The 25660-nt window shown below is 28.6% G+C and overlaps 2 protein-coding genes across 4 annotated transcripts in view; both read right to left on the bottom strand.

Moving 5' to 3' along the window:
• LOC142329075 (uncharacterized) overlaps window positions 1-13849 on the bottom strand; it is a 459789-nt gene extending 445940 nt beyond the window's left edge. The window contains exon 1 of one of the 3 annotated variants that reach the window (XM_075373397.1): window positions 13719-13849. The gene's annotated coding sequence lies outside the window, so the exon portion shown is untranslated. The remainder of the gene's footprint in view (window positions 1-13718) is intronic. The other 2 variants (XM_075373398.1, XM_075373399.1) reach the window with 2 other exon arrangements.
• Window positions 13850-22184: 8335 nt separating this feature from the next.
• The window catches only part of mei-9 (DNA repair endonuclease XPF mei-9), a 76152-nt gene continuing 72676 nt past the window's right edge, over window positions 22185-25660 (bottom strand). The window contains exon 19 of the mRNA XM_075372787.1: window positions 22185-22350. Coding sequence (XP_075228902.1) covers window positions 22340-22350 — 11 coding nt within the window. The 3' untranslated portion in view covers window positions 22185-22339. The remainder of the gene's footprint in view (window positions 22351-25660) is intronic.

Here is a 25660-nt window from a genome sequence, read left to right as displayed (position 1 = left end):
CAACTTATTAAACCGAATTAGGAATAGGGAATTTGTAGAGTATGAAATATACCGTTACTGATTGGGATGCGAACCCAGAACTTTATGGATGAAAGATTGAGAGGCTACCACTCCGCTTAAAAAGTCGGTAAAACAAATATAATAAAAATAATAAATTAAAAAATCTTATTTGGACACCACATAACTTCCTTGTACGTATCAAATTACATATACACTTTTTTTTTTTAATGAAAAGTACATAAAATTTTATTTGAACTGATATTTTTTTTTATTGTTATAATTGAATTATTATTTATCGTAATTTTATTTTTTTACAATCATAGGTTAATAATTAATCATTAATAAATCAATATATTTAAATTAAAAAAAAGGAGATGAAGTCAGATTTGAACCGATATTATGCCTTCCCCAAGTAAGATCCAAATATTTCATTAATTATATATATCGTTGGAAAGCTCTCAATGAGGGCTTTATTACTGCAGTTAAGACACTTTTGGTCCAGTCGATTGCAATCAAACGGGAATCTGCACAATTATATGTTTCCATTTGTAATGCGACTTATCCCACCTGATGTCGATTTCAATTAATAGTGTAGCCAGGAGGTCGGGCGTTAATTCGAAGTCTTAGTTCAATAAGATAAGCAGGCAAACGTGGCACGTAAACCCGATCTTTAATGAAACCCCACAGGAAAAAAAATCTAGCGGAGAAATCTAAAGAGCGAGGTGGCCATGCGATTGAATCTTCACAGCCGATCCACGGACCTGCTGGGAAACGAGTGTCGAGAAAATCTCGGACTTCTAGGCGGTAGTGAGATGGTGCCCCGTCTTGTTGATAGTAATGGCGTCCATTTTGGTCATCATCGTCTAACTCAGGAATTAAACAATTTTGATACGGGTCCAGATAATGGATACAATTTATGGTTGCCTCCTGGAAGAAGAACAGTACAGTCTTTGTTTCTTTATGGCACAAAATCACTTTGGTATGGTGCCAAGAGTAAATTGTACGCCTGCTAGGAAGGTCCCTAACGTACTTTCTACGAAAATTACGTTGAACTGCAGCAGCTGCTGATTGCAAATAGTGAAACCAAAACAGCGAGCACTTTCCGCATCAGTAATACCTATTTTTAACACTGGTGATAGTAAAAAAAATTCGGTAATAATGAACTAAGCGAGTCAAAACTTGTTTTTCTATAAAATGAGACCTCAACCGAATCTGTAAGTTATTTCAATAAATATTTATACGGTTTAAAAATTGTATAATCCTTTTTGAATCACCCGGTATTATAACAATTTTTTTTTAATATTTGTAATATCTCTGGGGTGGAATAGTAGTATCTCTGTCTTTCATCCGGACCTTCTGTGTTCGGTCACGTTCAGGAATATCATTTTTTCACGCGCTATAAAAACTCATAATTTTATCTATTAAAAGATACCAGCCACAATAATGATAATACGGAGGAATTAATTACTGTTGGATTTTCTCTCCTTGAAGGCAATTACAAAGATTCACATCTATTGTTCTGAGGTAACAGAAAATGTTTACAAAAATAAATAATAATAAAAATGTATATACGACAAAATTTCACACGTCAATACTTCTTTAACGATAAAATTAAGTTGTATATATATTTGATAATATCCAGAATAAAGTTACAAGGTTAATTTCTTTTCAAAATAAAATCCTTTGAACAATCACCTCGTTGCGAAGAATTTGATAATAAAACGAGCATAGAATTATTATTATTTATTTATTATTTTTTTTTTACAAATAAGCGTATAACATTGACCTCCGCGGTGTAATCTCTACTTTTCATCCAAAGGTTGTACTTTCAAGTCTCGGTCAGGTTCGACATTTTTTCACACTACTAAATTTCTTTATCATAAAAAAAGAGATTAGCTATAAAAATATAAGCGCCTGTACTTATCTTAAAGAGGATAAATAAATAATTAAAAAAATTAAATTAGTCTTGATTCAGTTACAAGAAGTAGATTAATAAGTGAAAATAAACAAAAAGTGTAGAATAAAGGAAAGAGATTAAGTAAATATAAGCAGATCTAAAACGAGGTTTACGAAGATATTAGTGGAATCCGAAAGTTGGAAGAGCAAATAAAGGGCTGTAAATGAAAAAAAAAACTAGAAAGTCATTAGTTGGCAAAAAAATTTATCTTCCATGAAAATGCGAAAAAAATGACATATTTTTTCTTTATTACAATTATCTGAAAATTCTTTTTTACTAGTTCATTTCATCCGTTAATTTTTTATAGAGGGTAAAACCTAAAAACAAATAGTAAACAAAAATTTTAAGAATTTAAAACAAAAAAATATATATCTAATAGCAAAAATTAGACGATTAGCACGCTTCAGTTTTTTTCTTTCTTATTTATATATATTTTAAGATAACGTTCAGTACTTTCTAAAAAAAAAAACAAACTACAAAAGTAACAAAAAATAAATAAAATTTTATAATCCAATAATTTTATGAATAAAGCGAAAGGTGACACTGAGTACAAGCATATAAGATCATTAAATAAAATACTATTTTCTATCGTGTATATTTTAATAAAATTAATTATATTAATTAATTACCGTAATTAAATTCAGATATTAGCAAATAAACTTCTACACTAAAATTAAAAAGAAACTTGTTTTCTAGTGGAAAGCTGAAAAAGAAACTAATAAATTTTAATTCTGTACACGATCTAATAAAGCATGTAATAGAATAAATTTATAATCTAACATAAATAAAGATTAATTATACCGTAAATTATTTTTTTTCTGTACTTAGATAAGTATAAGTTAAGTTTTTCTACGTAAACAATTAATTTATAAAATATATTTTTTATATAATTCTCATATAATTTCGGAATAAAAATGACTATAATTCAAGAAAGACTAAAGTTAAACTAATTAAAATAATACTTACGGTAAGTCTCGACCGCATTCGGAAGAGTTTAATTTAAAAAAAAAAGGAAACGTAAGTAGGTATCCAATTAAACGAGCAAAAAATGATGATATTCTATAATCGACCAAATCTGCCGCATCAAGATGGATGTAAAAAATTTGTTTAGAGGTTATACGATACAAGTAATTCAAACTTATAATAAGAACTTGAACTTGAACTTAAGTAATTTATAAGATGAATAACAACTTGCTAGTCGTTGAACTTGGAATAAGAAAGTAGAAACCAACATACGTTCAAGTACATCGTAAAAACTACCACCTAACAAATATTTTATCCTTTATAAATCTTAATCCAGATTATCAATAAATGATTTCATTTTCAAATTTTATAGAACCGGTCAAGATAATTTATCTTTTTATAACTCAATACAGTTCTTCGGTATATAAAAAAAATTACCAATTTTTAATAAAATACAATTAATAATACTACTTCCTCATTTAAAAGGCACATCCTTTAGTTTTAAAAAATAAATAAATAAAAAAGTAATTTTTTATAGTAATATATTAGTTCGTTGAAACTTTTTTATATACAGAATATCTCACAAAGAAACGGAGAAACTTTCAGGACGTGTGCTACTGGTGAAAATAATTATATTAAAAGACATAAATCTGGAAACTCTTTGTTTTCGAGTTACCCGAAAAGATTTAACCCGGATTTCAGCTCTTCTTATAAAAAGCCCTACTGTAATTTTTTAGAACCAAATAAGTTGGCGATTTCTAATGTAATTTGAGCTGGGAAATAGGATAAAAAGATCCCAGAACTGTAACTCCAGTAGTTTTTTAACATATCAAACGTAAACACAAAATTCGGTGTCGAAAAATATTATTTTTTACATCTTTGCCTGCTGATCTTGTTTAGCCAAGATTTCGAATAAAATCCGCAGCTGCGGAAGTAACTTGATGTGTTTTGGTATGATACGAGACCTCAACCGAATCTGTAAATCACCTAAATAAATTTTTATATGCTTTTAAGTTTTGAAATCCTTTTTGAATCACCTATTATACATACATATAGGTGTTTCCAAAAAAAAAGCGGGCTGGTTATACTTTTTCGGATTCTATTTGTAAAACTAAACAAAAAATATCCTTAGGGAAAATGGTAATTTCTCCTTCGTTCTCCCACAGTCCGCCATTTTGTTATTTTTATAAAATAATTTATATTTCAAGTTCGTAATAGACGAATAACATTAATATTTAGTAAGCGTCTCGATAATAAAGTTTTAAAACCAGGACCTTTGTAAATTAGAAAATGGCGGCCATGTTTATTTTTCAATCCGTTTTAACTCTATAAATATTAGTTTTATCAAAATTTATGTTATTTGCTAAAATATTAAGCCTTTTATTTTGAAAAAAATGACATTTTATTTTTTTAAATCGATTCACAAATAGTCGAGTTATGGGAGAAAATTGATGTAATTTTGTGTCGTAATTATTAGGTCTATTATTGTGAGAAAATTATTACTTAATTTGATACTAATTTACAATACTAGAATTAACAATAAATAAAAACAATTAATCGAATTGAACGTAAAGTGGTGGACATGAAAACAGGCACAAAATTACAACGTCAATTTTTGTGCCATAACTCGACTATTTATAAACCGATTTTCAAAAATAAAATGTAATTTTGTTCAAAATAAAAGGCTTAATATTTTAGCAAATAACATACATTTTGATAAAACTAATAATTATGGAGATATAACGGATTGAAAAATAAAAATGGCCTCAATTTTTTAATTTGCGAATATATTTAAGTCCTGATTTTTTGCTAATTTTAAAACTTCATTAGCAAGACCCTTACGAAATGTTAATTTGATTCATCTATCCGAATTTACATTTTTATATAAGAATAATAAAATGACGGACAGGGGGAAAACGAAAGAGAAATTGCCATTTTTCCTAAGGATACTTTTTGTTATGTAGAATCCAAAAAAGTATAAACCAGCCCACCATTTTAGAATATATAAAAATAAAATTAACACTCAAAACTTTGTTTACAACAAGCAAAATAGTGAAATTTAATTTTAAAATAAATTTCTTTTGTAAAAGAAAAAAACAGCTAGCTGTTTTTGTAGTACTCATCACCCAGTTTTACTACTCGGATAATAGATAAAATCAATGACCTTACAAATAACTAAACGTAAAATTTTAAATTAGTTTTGTAGTCCTTAACATATTTTAGTTTACTGACGCACGAACAGTAAATAAAAAGAAAATACGTCTAGTTTAAGTTAGATATATGTCAGCGGTTACTATTTCTTAGTTTGTCTTTATAAACTAATATAAACATCCTTGAGAACGGACAAAATACATTTTACGTAAAAAAAAGTATAAAAAATACAGGTCTACGAAAACAGTCATATAAATTTACGAGAAATAAAATAGCCAGTTCTTCTCATTAGATAATTTTTTTTAAATAACAATTCCTGGTAAAAAGAATAATAAAACAAAAGTAACAAAGAATGTTTCGTAGAAATTAGTTTTATTTATATAAGGATTTAAGGATAATTTAGATTCGGAGTAACAGTACAAGGTGAAAAGATAAAGATGCTACGATTTGCTGATGATATAGTAATTCTAGCCGAGAGTAAAAAGGATTTAGAAGAAACAATGAACGGCATAGATGAAGTCCTACGCAAGAACTATCGCATGAAAATAAACAAGAACAAAACAAAAGTAATGAAATGTAGTAGAAATAACAAAGATGGACCACTGAATGTGAAAATAGGAGGAGAAAAGATTATGGAGGTAGAAGAATTTTGTTATTTGGGAGGTAGAATTACTAAAGATGGACGAAGCAGGAGCGATATAAAATGCCGAATAGCACAAGCTAAACGAGCCTTCAGTAAGAAATATATTTTGTTTACATCAAAAATTAATTTAATTGTCAGGAAAAGATTTTTGAAAGTGTATGTTTGGAGCGTCGCTTTATATGGAAGTGAAACTTGGAGGATCGGAATATCTGAGAAGAAAAGAATAGAAGCTTTTGAAATGCGGTGCTATAGGAGAATGTTAAAAATCAGATGGGTGGATAAAGTGACAAATGAAGAGGTGTTGCGGCAGATAGGTAAAGAAAGAAGCATTTGGAAAAATATAGTTAAAAGAAAACACAGACATATATAGGCCACATATTAAGGCATCCTGGAATAGTCGCTTTAATATTGGAAGGACAGGTAGAAGGAAAAAATTGTGCAGGCAGGCCACGTTTGGAATATGTAAAACAAATTGTTAGGAATGTAGGATGTAGGGGTATACCGAAATGAAACTACTAGCACTAGATAGAAAATTTTGGAACTGCATCAAACCAGTCAAATGACTGAAGACAAAAAAAAGGATTTAAGTAGCTACAGACAACGTCTTAGTATCCAAATCTTTTTTTTTTCTCCAAAAAAGGAACAAAGTGTCAAGTGAGGAGAAGAGAAAGAAGATTCAATACGCCGTAAAAATTAGAAATTTAATTCACTCCATAATAATATTACACACTAAAAATTAATTTCTATATCTGAATTATTTATCTGCTGAAAACAAAAATACACCTCATTCTAATCACACAATTAAAAAAACAACATATTTTTGAAAAAAAAAAACAAAGAATTTAGTATAGCCAGTACAAATTACTAACATGCATTCACTCCAAAAATAACGGATGCAGTAATGGCACGCTTAAAAAAGGTAACAACACAGTTGCGCCACGTTGCGAGAAAATCCTACAACTGTACGTTGTTTCTGATGCACGATTTACACACACATATTTATTTTAATATAGTATTTTTTTGTTAATTTAATTCAAATATTCAAACAAAAGTGCGCGCATACAGTATTTAATTCGCGCGTGTGTGGCGGTACTAGCGGTGACGGTCGGCACTAACTAAACTAATGTAATTTTACAACTTACATAGAACAAATTTCGTTTGTACGGGTGGCAGACTGGTCTAGCCACGAGGCTTAACGCACCAGATACGGATTCGACCAGGCGATCGAATTCGAGACCCAGACAGACCAAAGTTACTTTTTTACACTTTAAATATTAATCTTTTATTCAATTATATCACTCGCGTGTGACATCATAACATAGCAGACGACTACAACCGCATTTTTTGGTGTGAGGATGCAGTTTTGAAAAACATATTTTGCAAATTGCCATTTTTTAATTGTTAAAAATGCGCTTAAAAAAATACTATCTTAATTATACGAAATGTCGAGATATTGAGGGTGACCTTGCTCTACAGCCACACCCTCTTGAGTTTTTTTAAGTTGAAAATTTAACGGCATCAATGCCCCATATACAGAAGTAATCTGAACGAGTTTCGTCAAAATCGGTCAATAGTTTTGGAGTTATAAAGTGATTTAGAGACCCACACCGAACAGACGTACAGATAAACATCCGGAAAATTTACATCCGGTTTTTTTATTTTTTTCAGTTCCTTAGGTGTCAAAACGTCAAGATCCGGTGAAAACCGCATATGTCCAAATCGAAGATTACAATACTTTCCCTTGTAGAGCTATAGCGCTATCTAGACGAGAAAGTAAAAACGAGGGACTGCAACAAGTAAGAAAATATTTTTGCCGTTACTAGTGAATACTGCCCGATTGATGTCGGTAAAGTTTTAAAGAAGAAAAGTAAATTATCATAATTAAGAAATAAACACTTTAAAAATAAATTTCAATGAAACTTGATCTACGTATCGGTGTAAGATCTCGTAATTTATCAAACGAAATCTGTAGTTAATTTTTAGAATAGGAAAACCAGAATTCTTAAATGAAGTACATGTTAGAAAGGCCTAACAGACTGATTGCGCGGGCACATATTTTACACCGTAAAAATTCAATAGCGTTTTTTATCACAATTTAAGATTAAAACAAATAGAATGAAGAATTACATTTAAAAAAGAAATTAAACAACGTAAATAACTGAAAAATAGTAATTACTAAATTAAAACAGGTTTGGAAAAAAAAAACATTTAATTTTATGATTTAAATTCTTATAAATAAGTATGAATATATGCATACTTATTTATTAAATACTTATTTTATACGTGTGCGATTCAGGTAAACGACCTCAGGTGGGGGCATTGTTATAAAATTTGCTTATAATTTCAAACTGGTTCCACGGAGAAACGGGGAGCAAGACTGAGTGGCGGAAATAATTAGGGCTTTGTCTGCCAACCGACAAAAGCACATACATGTAGCCGTATATATATATATATACACGACTACACAACACACACACACACACACACACACACACAAAACACTTGTTAAAACTGAATAGCATACCAGAACAGTAGCTTGTTGTTAATAAAAGTTGGTTAGGATATGCTTAAAAATATAAGTAAGAAAATTTAATTTACCTCGCAATTGATTTACTTTCAGACTTAGAAATATAAATGATTATTTTGACAGTTAAATTACCTTTTTCTTTCTCTTTTTCTAATAATAATTTAATTATTTCAACAGGAATACGATTAAAATTGATTATTTCTAAATAATAATAATAATTAATTTTAACGTATTGCAAGAGAAAGAGATTTAAAAAAGCGTTAAAGCGAGACAGAAACACAACATCTTTGTAGAATCGAACACGAGACGATTACTCTGTTACCACCGGCGTAAAATCGACCATCACTATGGAACGAACAATGTAACTTGGCGACAGACTTATTTATTTCACCGTAAAAAAAAGTTGTTATAAAATAATTTATTCAGACTATCAAATCCATCAGTAGTATTTCCTGTCATCGGTCTGCAGCTGTCGTATTTTTAAATACAACTTTTGTAAAAAATCAAATTTTATCGATCGATTTCATAATTTTATTTTGTTTTAAAAATTTCTGTATTTTTACTATTCTTACTCTTGTTAGGAATTTCGAGACGCATATAGAGAACGCTTATGCAATATCCCTATTAATCGAGGACATTCCTGCACCGTAAGGTGGACCGGCCTAAATTTGTTAATATTCTCTCCGCTAGATTCCGTGTCTTAATCAAATTTATATTGATAAATGATTTCAATAATAAAAAATTACGTAAATACTATTTATATCCGGAAATGCCCCGGAGGATATTTTAACTTCCACATACGTTTTCCTACTTCATAAAATGTTTAAGATAATCGAGACTAGATGGATACAGGTTACTGATATTTGGTAACTTACTACATTAACATAAAAAAATTAGGCTAAGAAATTAATTTTTATGTATTTGATGCTGTCGTGAGTATACTTTCTTCTAAGTTGCGGCCGCACAACGATTTTAAAGGTACTGCAATAAAGCGCACAGAGAAATTTATTCCTCGCTCATCTACAATCAGCTGTTGTAAATATTTAACGTATACTCAATGATATATTTAGTTGAGACTATATCATACACCGTGACTTTCTTAGGGAAGATTTAGGATTAGATGATGCATGGAAAAATGTATCTATTATGCAGGATGTAGAAAGATTTGATTAGATCCTTGCACACATTATTTCACCGATCTAGCATCAAAAACAAAATATTTTGAAGAATTAGCTCAAGTGTCAAAGCATGATGTATAATTTAAACCATTAACGAAGTTAGGTGGTTATTAAGAACCCAGCGGGTTGGTCTAGTGTGAACGCGTCTTCCCAAATCTGCTGATTTGGAAGCCGAAAGTTCCAGCGTTCAATTCCTAGTACAGTCAGTTATTTTTACGCGGATTTGAATACTAGATCGTGGATATCGGTGTTCTTTGGTGGTTGGGTTTCAATTAACCACAAATATCAGGAATGTGTCGAACTGAGACTGTACAAGACTACAGTCATACATATAATCATCTCAAGTGTTATCTGAAAGGTAATTACCGGACGCTAAACAGGAAAAAGAAGAGAAAATATGGTTATTCAGGTCGCAGTCGATGCTTTTGTATAAAATTACAAAAGAAGTAAAGTTTTTGTAGAAGTCAAATAGCAGAATGCAATGTCCCGATTTGTAAATATTGTGAGAAAATTCTTGACTAATTCACAATATCGGGTATTCACAATACTTGCTCTGAAAGATGTATGTAAATATCTACAAAAAGCGATTTAACAATCATCGGTATGTAAAAATTAAAATTAACAATCTAAAAACTCAATATTTGAAACACGAAATCTTCTGGAATGACAATATAAGAGAAATATTATTGGAAGGTCAAAATTATACATGTTATAATTCGATTTATTGAACGTGCGTGTTCACTTAGAGAGCAGATATCAAGATGAAGAATTAAAAGATCGGTAAGCATTTGATGATGAAATTATTATAAATTCAGGAAACAATTTTGATTTCGGAAAGCAAAATATAAAACAGCTTTCAAAAAAATATTCACAGTTTATGGCGGATCTCATGTATTATACGACCACCACTATAAATATCCACTAAATATCTGTCAATGTTCGGTTATAAGGTAGTATTTTCAACTAGTATTAGTAACTAGTATTTTCAACTAGTAACTAGGTAGTATTTTCACTTTCAACTATATGACCCGCCAAACTTAATCTACGCTCGCTTCGCTCGCTAACACTGACTAGCAAGCGAAGCGAGCGTAAGTTAAGTTTGTTAGATTATATTTATACTTATAGATTCACCCACCAAAATGCTCGCTAACCTTGAATAGCAAGCGAAGGTTAGCGAGGTTAAGTTTCGTTAGATTATATTTATAATTTTAGATTTATTATTAAATTTATATATACATATTTAACCTAATATTATATATATATATATATATATATATATATATATATATATATATATATAATATATATTTAGATAACCAAATATATATATATTTGGTTATCTCATAGCCGAACACGGAGAGATATTTATTGTGATCGTAAAACCCACGAGACCCTTTATGGCAAATAAAAATGTTGATATAGATAAAATATGAAACGAATATTCAGAATTGAAATTTACAGTTCTAGAGAAAACTAAACTACTATTGTTCACGACTTTTAGCGATGCATTAAACTTTGTCCAAACTAACCCTGAATTGTCTATCTACCTTTCCTTTCTATATAACATTATGGGAACGTTTAAGGAATCAGGGCAGACTGCGAAAGTGCATTTTCTATTATGAATTCCGTAAAAACAAAATACCGAAACGACTCGAAAATGAACATTTGGATGACCTTATGAGAATTAAATTACGTTTAGCCGACGGTTATGAAGTAAATACAAATAAAGTTTATAAAGAATTAATTTCTATTAAAGACAGACAACAAAAATGTTAAAAAGTTAAGAAAAATGTTAATTTAAAATAAAGTAAGTCAGCTAATTATTTTCGTTTAAATTTGTATACATGTCAATACATTGTACAATTGATACATATGTGTATAATAATAATAAAATATTTTGCACAAATTGATCTTTGAATAAATTTTTTGGCCACACATAATTTTTGTGCGCGCACTCTAAAAAAAATTAAAGGGAACTTTCCCTTTAACAGTAATATTAATATTACTAGTAATACTTTTATATTAATTAAATTTTAAATTATTTACAACGAATTGTTTTCATTAATTTTAAAATTTCGTAAAATTTTTTTTTTTTATAAAAACAAATTTGCAATTACGGCTCGAAAATTCGGTCGTAATAAATAATTTTGTTACCATTTAGGTTTTTAATTATTATAAGGTAGTCTTGCATGCCTGTTAAGATACTTGTTTTTATTATTTTTACATAAAAAACAAGATTACTTTAGTGAAAAAAAAAATTGAATATTAGCAAAAACTTAATTCGATTTAAAAGTTAGATATTTTCTAATATTGTAAGCCAAATCCATAAATTAGTATAATTCCAGAAGAGAATTTGATTTATTTTCAAGGTTAAAGGAATAATCCTGAATAATTTCAATGAATTCGCTTAAATAATTTTAAAAATAACACTGATTAAATTGTAATATGAAGTCTCAACAAGACGGACAAAAATGATAATTTCGTTCCTTCATGACAAATTCCGATTTATTTCTACAACGGTTAAGGAGTACTCTCAATATTTAAAAAAAATAGACAATCGTATAACCAATTATTAACAAACTTAAATGAAGATTAAATTTCAGGCTCTTTTAGTAATAAATGTTAATTTTTAAAAGAAATTATTTTCAATTTAAAAAACGTAAATTAATGTGTATTAAATTAACTAACATAGAATCTCAGTCAGCTTTTTCCTAATAAATAACGGTTTTTTTTTTACAAATGATTGTCAACAATATTTAATTTGTATGTATTTCAAGTATGATGTAACACGGTAATAAATGCAACGAACGTGACTTTTTTGTCATGTTTTTTCCTGATGTTAAGGATGTAATCAAACATCATACAACCGACGAAGACATGTCACTGCAATCATGAAACTGGAAAAATCATTCTTTGAAACAATGCAACAGTCATTTATAAAAACAGTTTTTATAGCGTATCATATATCTTGTAAAATTTATTTACAATACATTTTACCATTTTTACAATCATAATTGGTTATATAAATCATATTTAAATATTTATAAATCTTATTTAAATATTTTATTTATCAGATTATTAATCAATTTAATTATTAGTATATAATTTATATAAAAAAAAAACATTAAATGTTATCAAAGTAGTGAAAAATGTGGATTTTATAACATGTTAAAAATACGGTGGTGTTTAATGCTTTGTTCCGATAAACTTTCCTAATCACAAATTTGTAAATAGATTTTGAGTTTAATTAATAGAAATTATTTATTTTAAAATCAAACCTAACAATTACAATTAATATAAGTTACGCCATCAAACAAGTCTTCAAACAATATCAGACAAATATTTTGTTAAAATACAATTATCTTAACATGAGGAAAACGAAAATGGAAATTACACCTGACGAAAATTTTGATTCAACACACAAAAAAATAACAGATTATTATTTCAAATAACCTAACAAAATCTCAGTTAAAACATCACTGTATCTTTTATAAATACTTTTTCCTATTTATTACTACTTTTTTTTTACTTTTTCCTTACTATTATTAAGTAATAATCATTCTTTGAATTTTGTTAAAATTATGAAATTAAATAAAACTGTTGAGAATTTTTATCTTACAAACAGGCTGAAACTGGTTACAATTCGAGTTTACAAAATACATGTTAAATGTAAAAAATAAATTAATATTTGGTATACAAATTTCATTAACAATTAACTCTCCAAAAAACTAAATTAAGTAATTCTCTTCAAAATAATTAATAAAATCTCCAATAAATTAATTTATTCCAGTTTCATAAATAAATTTAACGATTTCTTAACAAAAAGGCAACATGAAAACATAATTATTTTGTAACGTTTGTAAGCAGCTACTTTTAGGTGTCATATAAGGGTTTATAATTTTTTACGTTCTGAATTTAAGAAAAATCTCAACAAAGACCGACCAAAATATTTAAGATATAAGCTTGCCCCACCCTGTCAATATTTATAGAGCACAGTTCAACAAACAGCTGATAAAAAATGTTATAAAACAGTTAATTTAGAGTAAACTTAATAACATAAGCGTTGAAAATTATTCCTTATTAAATATAACTAAAAATTCTTTTGTCATTAAAAGATGACATCTAAAAAAATGTTAAATATTCCAAGATTCCAGCGGCAGGACAACACGTTTATTACCCCCACTTATAACTCAGACAATGCGAGACACGGAACAAGTATAAACAAACATCGAAACGTACGTTATATTAAACATTAACGTAGTAGTTATTAAAAAAAAATAAATACAGTATTTTACTTACCGAACAGTAGAAGGATGAAGTATATTATCTCACAAACAAACACCACAACACCTAACACACACTGGCAGTCACTGACTCGGAGTTGTAAATGAGCTTGAAAGTGGAAACGCAGCCCTCAGCACACCGGTCCCTCATTATCCATTTATGGCGCTCCTTCCCTTCAGCTACAAGCTATTTTAGCAACGATTAATTTCGACGATACCTTCGCTATCTAGCGGCATTTCTATAAAATGTTTTAGAATCTGCTATAGTCGGTAATATACTCTCGCACCTTGATTCAAAAACATAACCTAAATATTCACGTCGTCAAAATATAATCATCAATAACTTTACTTGTTATAATTCATTAATTTTTTATACTATATACAATTTTTTAAAATGAGGATTAATATTTTTAATAATGAAAATCTCTTTCTCTCTCTATATGTATATGTGCCTGCTAGCACATTCCCTTGAATATTACACAACATAATTCTTTGTTTATACAGTTGGATACTTCCACTAACCATGAAGTTCAACAAATGGGTAAGATATTGTCTTGGCAAGAATAATCTGTTCTCATTCAGTGTAATTTATTTTTTACAAAAAAGTATAACTTAATTTTTCTTTAATGTTTTGCTCTCATCTTTGATAAAATAATTTAGATCTCTGAAGGGAAAGCAGTGCCCACTTCCTGAGATAGACTCAAAATAGTGTTGAGTGAGTTTATTTGTAGCTAATTATGGTTATATAACCGGTCCCAGGTTCAAGTCTCGGTCAGGCATTGCATTTTGACAAACTACTTGTCATTCCCCTCATCCTCTGAAGCAATACCTAACCGTGGTCCCGGAGGTTAAAAAAAAGGAAAAAAATTACGGTTATATGAATCTAAGCCAGATACCTGCTGGAATTCAACTTATCCTTAGGCTCTACAACTACTGAGCTTCAGTCCACTAATTTGATAGTAAACATGCAGTGATTACTAAGTAAACATATAACCATGATACAATCTAAAATTTAGCATATGATTGAATTTTTATAAAGCAATATAAGATTTGTTATTAATTATAATGGGGTTTAAGCAATAAATTTAATAATATGAAAATACAATCATTTGGTTTTACAGACTTCATACTGCTTTTGAGCGATAAAACATTTTATATTTATGTAAAACCTTATGGTATTTTTTATATTGATTACCTATAAATATGTTTGCAAGATTTTCTGGAAAAGGACATTTATACGTTAGTTTAATGTCAGTCATATATTATTTATGTGGCAATATGTAGTTACTTTGGTTCAAGTAAAGCACAATAGTCTAAACATTTTAATCGATAAATCTACAAACACTTTTACTTTTTAGGGTATCTTCTAATCACTTTGTCCTTAAATAATTTGTTTCTTAGCTTATTGCTGATGATGTTTCTTGAGGTTGTTGATGATTTTATAATTTTCATTTTTTTTTTATAATTTATTTTTTTTAAAGATTTATTGATGTAATTGAAGATAAAAAAATTAATATGCATTAATCTCTAATGTACAGCTTTACTAGAATCATTAGATCCCTTGATTTTGATTTACTCAACTTAATTATTATGTATCAAATAGCTACGTTACAGTGTACCAAATCTAATCAATGAAATTATTACCAAATGAAAATTTATGTCTGCATTTCAATTAAACTGTTTAGTATTTCAGCATTATTTTTCTCCATCCAAATAACACAAAACTGAATATGTTTAAATTAGTTTAAGCATCCCTTGGCACTAATAGAGTAAGATAATTAGATTTAAAACATGAATATAGAGGCAAAATTTTCCTGTTGATCAGACCAGGTGGAAAAGTTCCCTAAGCATGCCTCAATTAACATACTAAAAGTCAAAAGCCTCACTACTATTATTCCGACATTTGTTTATAAACAAAATAAAATTTAAAAACAATGTTTTTTTTCACTATTTTTGCTGTAGGTTGTTAAATATTGATTTTATAAAAAAAGTAATTCTTGTCAAAAATGTAGAGTGGAAAATTCTACACAAAAAAAGTCTTTGGACAAGTTCCAATCCAATCAAAAATAAACGAATTAGTGCAATAAACCATAGTGCTCTATGCCTACGTGGAGTGGATCTATACATTCAGGTCGATGTAGTAAAATAGCCCACTCTGTATATCATCGATGTAAATGTGTTATAATCCCATTTTTCGGTTATAATTAATTAAATATTGAATTTATCGAAAAATGTTACAAAAAAAATTTTAAACAAAAAATTTTACACAAATAACTTCCAGAAACATTTTTATAATATCATAAATAAATGTGAAAATGATTGTTAAAAATGATCTGAAAATAATTCATCAAAAACAAAAAAATTTTTTTTATCTTAAATAAATTTTTAGAACATGTTTAAAAATAATGAAATCAAAGGTACATATTCTGGAACAAAAAAATCTGTTTTTTTTGTTAACACTTGACAAACATTTATTCATACTGTTATTTTCACTGCTTGGTGTGCACTGATGCATTTTACAAATATTATGCTCACAAAACTCAGTAAAAAATTAAAACCTACATTAAACTGATATTACCATCTAAAAGTAAAAAATCTTCCCTAACTGTTGCTATTGTTTAATAATTAATTTTATAAAATTTGTATAAGTTATGGTTGGTTTTCTGTAATTAGTTAAATCCCAAAATATGTTTTTTGAAATAAAATGATTTTAAAATTACTAATATTTAAAAAATCACAACATATTTTCCTACAAAACTTATTACAATCATAAATAATCACCTTAAGAATATATTTGCATAGTTGTTTTTCGATTTTTGGAAATTGGTTTTTATTTGCAGACCTTTGATAAACAAATTTGAAAAAACATCAATCAGAAAATACTACACTAAATGTTATTCCTAAATGTAGTGAATTCTTTTAAATTTACCAAGAGTTATTCCTTTAGGTATCATTTATCAATAACATGGTTTTTTATATTATCGATCATAAGTTATAGGTATTTGTTTATCGTGCGTGTGTGTTGAAACAGTGCCGCTGGTTACCTCATATCTCTCTGCATGAACATGAATACATATACAAGCGCTATGGTTTATTGTGTTGGCTCATTTATTTTTGATCTGATCGGAATGTGTCTATAGACCTTTTTGTGTAGAATTTTTTGCTCTACAATTTTGACAAGAATGATTTTTTCTGTAAAATCAATAATTTACGACCTGCAACCAAAATAGTTTTTAAAAAAAATCATGATTCTTTAATTTTATTTTGTTTATTAACAGATGATGGAATGGCAGACAGGCTCTTGAATTTTAGTATGTTAACTGAGGCATCCTCAGGGACCTCTACCTTCTGGTCTGTTCGACAGGAAATTTTTTCACCTATATTCATGTTTTTAATCTAATGCTCCAATTCTATAGGTAGATATTTTATTTTTATTTCTTTAAATTAAATTTTTTTTTCATGGATTTAATCGAAGAAAAGTACAAATATAATTTAATGTAAAGGAATTCTTGAACCTGGTGTAATTTTCTTTTGAAATCAAGATGGAAAAAGTAATAATTTTGTTTTTATTATTACTACTCAATCCAATTGTTCTTTAAGATTTCATCATGGTGTTGCTTGGGTATCAAACATCAGAACATTTTTCAAAGTCTGAACCGAAGAAACAACCATTTTAGTTAATCAAGTGTTTTAGTGGATATTGCTTAGTAGATTTAGTCAATTACACAACACATCTAAAGTAATGACAGATTGTGATCTTTGAGTAACATTAATAGTGTAATATAACCATTCTATAAAACGTTTTTCAGTTTGAAAGAAGCAGACTAATGCTTAACAATTTATTTTTATGAATAATTCCTTTCTTCCAGTACTTTTTTTTTGCTTGATACTACCACATAAGCTTGAAGGTTGGTTGTGCATGGGATGTGGAAATGAAATTTTGTAGCATATGAAAAATGCCATGCCTTATGTATGGGATTCGAACCCGGGACCTCCGGATGAAAGGTTGAAACGCTACCACTCCACCATGGATATTGGCACTTTTGATCATTCTTTTAAGTGAAATCATTCTATATTAAGATCATTCTATATTATAAGAAACCTATGTTGTTACATTTATCTTTAAATGTAACAATAAAGCTTCTTTGTAGCACAACCTTAAACATTTAAATAAATAACATTACATTAGAGATCTGCAACTGCATATCATTTTTGATAAACTGAAAATAAAAAAATGAGTTGAAAAATAAAACAAAACAATAAGTAGATAAATTATAATGTAAATTTATTATATACAAAAAATAAATGGATAAATATATATGTTTTCATTTAAAAATAACTTACACGACATTCAATGTTTACAAAACACTAATTTTAAATTACACCAGATTAATAATATGGCATATTTATTTCAAATTAATAATATAATAACACAACAAACCAAATAAAAATAATTTTGAAATCAACAAATTAATTTCATTATAATGGAAGAAAAAAGGAAGACATCTATAAAATATACACAAATAAAATAAACATATAACTTAAATTAAATAAAACTGGTTAATTACAAACATTAAAATATGAAAAATTAAAAAAATTACGCACAAAAACATTTAACAATTAATTATAAAAAATAAAATTTTAATACAAGAAATTTGATAACAATGATGGGAGCAACATTAAAACAAAATAGAAGCTATCAAATAAAAAATATATATAAAATAAACATCTCTACAACAAAATTATCACTATAGGAAGTAAAATAAGTTATAATTATCTAATATAGATGCTTTAATCTATCTTTCTCATTAACAATACAAGTATTATTGTTCTTTTTTTTTGTAGAAATTTTTACAATTTACTATGTGGGTCATATACTTTAAAGAACAAAATTATACTTTCACATAGTAATTGAAAAACATAACCCAAAAAATCCACACTGTCAAAATATAACCATCAATAACTACGAGTTACCAGGTAATTATATCTTTAATATTTTTACAAACCATATTATATATATAAATATATATCCAATATTAACTGAAACCTAACTACCAAAACACTGTAAACAGATAAGATACATTCCAATGTGGGCAGGGGAGTTGCATGTTCATCTATAGTAAGTTTCAGGATTATAAAAAAGTGATAGATTAGGAATTCTAAGTTTGAATGTTTTAAAAATAATTGATTTTGATATAATTATAGAATTAAATGCCAACTGATGATGTAGGATGTCGCAAAAATAGATTATCAGTATCTGTTTACTGTGTTTTGGTGGTTAATTTTCAGTTAATAATGGATTTGATTAGCAAAGTGGTCAATATGTTGATGAATTACTTGAATTTTCAAAAAATTATATATATGTGTTGACTGTAAGAAATATATAGGTTATACAATACAAAATCCAAAATAATTAACCCTTCCCATTTACATTTTAAATATTACTGTTTACTGTACTGATTATATTTAATTTTGCTATTCTTAAATGTATATGATCCTAACATTGGTAAGTTACAGTGCACAAATAAAACAATGTTGGGAAAAAATTATAATTGTTTATAATATTTTTTTTTCATTTCCTACACCAGGCTTACTTACACTATACAAACATCTGTGATTTAACCTAGAATTTGCATTTCCAGAAAAACAATAAATAAATTTGCTCATCGCAATGGCTTGACAATTGCTTGGAATTACTTCCACAAACACTTTTTTGATCATCTAGAAGCATACATACAAAAATCGTTGCTTACAAACTGTTGCTAATACAAATCTAGTTACAAAATGTTTTATTTTCAAATAAAAATAACTAAAGTAACTTATCTTTTAAATGCAACAATTTACAGGGTGGATGCAGCCATAGTCAACATTGCATTTGCAACCTCACATCAACATCTGGATTATTAAATTTGACCTCATAGCTAGAAAATAGTTTTATACAAAATAAAATAATGTTTTTGTCTTGCTAGGTTGGAAGTACATGAACCATCATTCAGCTACATGATCACTAATTTCAGTTAGTATAATTCATGTAAACCATTATGGTTATATATATTTTGTTGGCGATTGAATCTACCTTCCTAGAAGAATAAAGCTTTCTCATCTTTACTAATAATAGTTGAATAAAGCAATCTCATCAAAGAACTTATTAGTCTGGCAAAAAAAGGCATATGCCACAAAGGCTTACTAATAATGAGAGGTCTATTTTTTCTCCAAATTGAAATTCCAGGGTGAATGATCCCTAGCCCCCTTCCCTTAAAAAGAGAGGGGGTTGGGGACAAAATCAGATGCTTATTTAACTGTATCATTTCTCTGCAGGGATAAGATTCACCTGCCACTATGGCAAAACATTTTTTAATACAAGACAAAATTGTCATGGTTAACAGAACCTGATCAACTGTCATTCTTACATGGACTTTAGCAACAGACCTTTGACAGGATTTTGTATCCACCTTATATTATTTTTCTGGTATGATGTCATAAACAGATCTTCCCTTAGTATTCCAACAACAATTATGCAATACAGCAATGTATAATGAAATTAGGTAAATCAATCAACTCTGATGTTTAATTGCATGTCACTAAAGAATCAACTAGAGCTCAGAAGACATAATGAATTTTTTTAACAAAGGGTATATCTCACACAGTAGCAAAGTTGAAGCATATAATCATAAAAGTGTACAATAATACACCCAAAAGAAAAATAATAAATATATATAAATTAATTTAACATTTACTTCATGCAGAATTAAAATATGAATGTATGTTAAACAATAACAACTAGCTCGTTTTTTTTTATTTTCAATGATTTACACATGTACTACTAATACAACCATTGTCCACATCACAATATGTTCAAATTTTATTTTTATATTTTATTAATATTTAATCACATTAATAATTTAATTAAACACTTAATAAACATATATAATAGCAGTTCAAATAACTTCTAGTTTTAGGTAAGGGCTTTCTCAAATGCTATATGGGAATACATCTGTTCATATTTTTCTGAATGAAAATATTTCAGAAAATTTGAAATAAATTAACAGACATCAGGAAGACTAATAATTCAACAAATCAACACAACAATTATCAGAAATAATAATAAAAAAATACATCTGACTGAAAAAGCAAACCAATATATTAGATAAAACATATTTGGAAATAAAAAATGAGTTAAAAATATTTACTATTTTTTTTTTTTTTTTATTCATTTGCTTTTCTAATTTTTTAGAAAATAAGGGGGGAAAATTTTTTTTTTAAATAAGTTTTTATAAAATATGTCAAAAATTTATTTCAATAATCATTTAGCATAGCTCTTTATTTGTATTTTTTATTGAAAGGCTGTTTGAAATTACTAAAATAATTTAGTTTTATAATAATTAGGTGATATATTTAAAAAAAGCAATACTAATTGGTGCATGTGTGTGAATATATATATATAATCACAAGTAAATGATATTGGGGTATTCCATTGTAATTCAACAAATTTTCAAACATTTTATTGCATTACTATTTTTGATTTTGATATTTGGTGTATGATAACTACCCACCTTGCTTTTTGCAAGTTGCTCTGATCCATTTAGCTGTCACACTAAACTGGTTAAGAAATCTCTTCGAGAAATATCTTTGACACTTTCAACAAGCAATCAAAATTTTTTCCAGTATTTTTGACATATTTTCTAAAAATATGTCAAAAATACTGGAAAAAAAGTTCATCAAAATGATTTTTTTTTTGCTGTGCTTTTTTCTCTGAAATTTCCTGAAAATGTTGATATATTTATTTTTTTTCCAAGTTACCTCTAAGTAAATGAAAAATTTTTAAATTTTGTGGCACGTCATTGTAAAAATTTCCCATGTTTACAAATATCAGTAACTTAGATACATATAAGCTAGAGAGGAATTTTTTTTTATTTTGTAAGAAATTTTTTGTCCTGTTGGTTTATATATTTTTCTCTGCGGCAGTAGCACTGTTAGCTATGTGCACTCACAAGTTTGTTTACCAAAAAGTAATCAAAATCTGTAAGGTATAACAGAAAACGGTATGGTGCCCTTACAGACCACAATTAAAAATCTAACTAAATACTATGGAAATGCTATTTTGGAAAACACAAATAAAAGTGTAACTGAAATGAAGCAGTCAGTTTTAATTACACTTAAACATTGCACAACAACTGATGATACATCACACATGTGTGATGATGTCATCACACTGATGACACATTATAAGTACCCAACAGGAAAGGAATCTCAGTACTTTTATAATAGAGGGCAAGCACATGATAAAACTCCTGAGAAACATAAAGAAAATATGAAAACATCGATCAATTTGTTTTTCAGCATATTGCCCCTATACATAAAAGAGTAACAGAGAGCCAACTGCTTTCAAGATGCTCTAGAGGGCTAACCCAAAATGATAATGAAAGTTTGAATAATTGCATATGGCAAAGATGTACCTGTAGTGCTTCTCATAACATTGTTGAGACGGCTATAGCAGAAGGTATTGGCGAGTACAATTTTGAAAATATATCAATTTTGTCAGCGATGGACAGAGCTGGGGTTTCTTCAGGGCATTCATCCAGTATTCTTGGAGAAAAAATGGACAGGAGAAGAAAATGGAGAATCACTGAAATACAGTCAAACACATACTGAAAAAGAAAGAGAAGGTTACGTTTAAAGAATTTAAAAGATGAAGAAAAACAAGTGCAGGAAGAATGTGTAACATATGAAGCAGAGCAGTTTCCACTAGTAAACATACTCTGATCAGCTGAACCTTGTCGCAGTATACTCAGAGGATCATAGATGGCAGCTCTAACCGGTCCAGACACTCCCTAAAGCACTTGTCTACTTCCCACCAATTCCTGTCTCAAGTCACTGCTGTTGTGAGTTATAGATTACATGCATTTTCCTCATTTTTTCTTTGGTGATAAAGACTACATATGCGGTAAGAAAAATTATTTTCTGTATTTGTACACTTTACAGATACCATTTATGATATTAGCACGCTTAACATATTAGTACAGTTATGTTATTAGTTATAAATTTACACGCAAATATACACAGAGTGGCAAATGAAACCACCATGAAATGAAACAAATCTGCTTAAAATAATTCAGTTGCTACTGTTTCACTTATGCTGCTTAAATATTGCCCAGTACATCTAACAATGCCAGTAGTAGTACAGAGAGCAGCCCAAATAGTACAGCTAATATAAAGGCTTCTATAGTAGAACCCAAAAGAAAATGGATAAAGAAGGAAGTAAATATGGAAATTCCAAATTTCCCACAAAAAGAAGGTAAGAAATATGGCATTGATAGCAAAGAATAATTGGTCTAATAGACTACAGTTACTTTACAAAATATGTTATCAATTTGTAAAAATGCAAACACTTATGTTTATCTTTTCCATTTCTTACAGATCGACTGCATGTAGTTTTTGCTAATTGCAAGACGCCTACCGACATTTTTGTATAACTGATAATGCCTTGTTTGGAGAACATTATTTTTCAATCAAACTTGTATGCAACTCAGAAAAATAGACATTTAAAACTTCATGAAGATGAATTTCTTGCTTTTACGGAGATTAACTTTTTGATGGGTTACCACAAGTTACCATCCAAACAACATTACTGGTCGACAAGCAGGGATTTGCGAGTTGATATTGCTGAGACCATGACTCGTGTCAGATTTGATGAAATTTTGAGTTATGTTCATGTAAATGATAATCACTTACTGCCAGGAAATTGCAAAGACAAATTGTACAAATTAAGGCCCATGATTAGTGAATTTAATGATGTATTTTTCTCCTCATATGATGGGACAAATGAACTAAGCGTTGATGAGTCTATGATATTATTTAAAGGTAGACATCAATTAAACAATACAACCCAATGAAACCCATTAAAAGTGGGTATAAACTCTGGTGTATTGCAGATATGAAAGGCTACATATTAAATTTTATGTATATCAGGGAAAAAATGAAATTTTACAGAAAGAATTTGAGAATTACAGTATAGGAGAGCAACTCGCTCTCCTATACTGTAATTCTGAGAGACTGAGAACAACTCGTTCTCAGTTTTTCAAAAAGGTTTTGGGGTACAAATAGAGTTATTGTATTTGATAATTATTTTAGCTTTGTTGCATTAATGGAAAAACTGATAGTTGAACAGGTACTTGCTTGTGCAAAGATTTAACAAAACCGTAAATGGTTACCTGAAAATATGACATAAGATAAAGATTTAAAACGAAGGGAATAAGATTATAGGGTTTCAAATGTTGGTATTTCATTTTTTAAATGGAATGATAATAAATTTTATTTCAAATTTTCACGGCACAGAAAAGACAGAAGTTAAACGTAAACAAAAAGATGGTTCTAGAAAGTGTGTTCCATGTCCTATAGTTGTAAAAAGATTACAATCAATTTATGGGTGGCGTCGATTTAGCTGATCGATACTGTGTTTTGTATGGAATAGATAGAAAATCTCGAAAATGGTGGCACAGAATTTTGTTTGGGTTACTTGACATAGCCTTTGTAAATACATATGTAATATACTGTGAAATGTTTGATAAAATTCCAGTTTTAGAAATGAGGCGTTCTGTTGCGCTTGGTCTAATGGCTAAGAGAAATCTTAAATCTCAAAAGGGGCAAAGAAGATCACTTGATTTAGATAGGGCTAGCCCTTCAACCCAAGTTACTAAGAGGAGAAAATCGAATTATTCTGTTTTCAAAGATGTTAGGTAATTTAGGTGCTCACTGGCCATTCTTCACTGAAAAGAGGGGTTGTGAAATGTGCAGTACACTTAAGACAGAATATAGACCTTTTTCTAAATGTTCTATGTGTAAGGTTTATTTATGCATAAATGACAAGAAAAATTGTTTCATACAATATCATGAAATTAATGTTAACTAATGTACATTATTAAAATCTTTTATTAAATTGGAATTACTCATTGCAAATTTAGTTTTAATTTTGTATTTTTATAAAAAGGTGTTGGATTTATTTTATATTTAGACGTTGAAATTATCATAATTATAACCTTATTCCGATTTGTTATTAGTTATTATTGTAATTATTATTATTAAATGTATACTACACTAGTAACTTGACATGTAAAATGTATATTTGCTTATTGCACAGTTATTGTGAATGTTTTCTTCCTCTTTATGTCCTGACGGGGCTTATGAGTCGTTCCACCTCTGTATTTTGCACAAATTTGAAAAAAATTTTTTTTTTTATTTTTTATATTACATTTGATGCTTAAGTGTAAAAATAAAAAGGTCCAAACAAAATAATTTGAATGTTTCATAGGTTTAGCATTTAAAGGGTTAATGTTTAATTTTGTTAAGCTGCACACTTGGTAATTAAACAATATTAGGGATACATAATTTTTAATAACAAATTATGGTTCCTTTATTGAACATTATTTACCTTATTTCTTTCTGCTTGATCATTTAATTAAGAACAGGCTTGATTACATTACTTTAAATTAGCATAAATATCATAAAATTAATATTTAAAGATTCCTAAATGTTTAAGCTACACTAGAACTTTGTAACTGCAAAGAGAAAAATTTTTTCTGCCAATAGTACTGATCATTCCAAGTTTGTTGATTCTTCTATTGGAATCTCTAAGAAAAATAATAAGAATTCAATCAAGTCTGGTAGTCTCAAAACCAAAACTAATTTGGTCTCTTCTCACACTTGGAAGAAAAAAGCCCTATTTGTAACAAAATTTAATACTACTGTTACCTTTGGTAAAGTCAACCTCACCTTCACAAGAAGCAGACACTCTGTTGCATCCTATCTATACTAACAAGGCTATGACAATCGAACGACTCCTGGTGTGAGGAGTCCCCACTTACCAAGTGCCAACAGTCTGACAACGGCAGATGAGCGGGTAAGGATAAGGCATTGTCCCAGGGATGAGAAATTGTCCCTGAAGGCAGAGGAACCAATAAC

Source organism: Lycorma delicatula, chromosome 8, assembly GCF_047948215.1.
Source record: "Lycorma delicatula isolate Av1 chromosome 8, ASM4794821v1, whole genome shotgun sequence".
Lineage (NCBI taxonomy): Eukaryota > Metazoa > Arthropoda > Insecta > Hemiptera > Fulgoridae > Lycorma > Lycorma delicatula.
The sequence above is the reverse complement of the archived record's forward strand: the minus strand, read 5'-3'. Positions and strand labels throughout refer to the sequence as shown.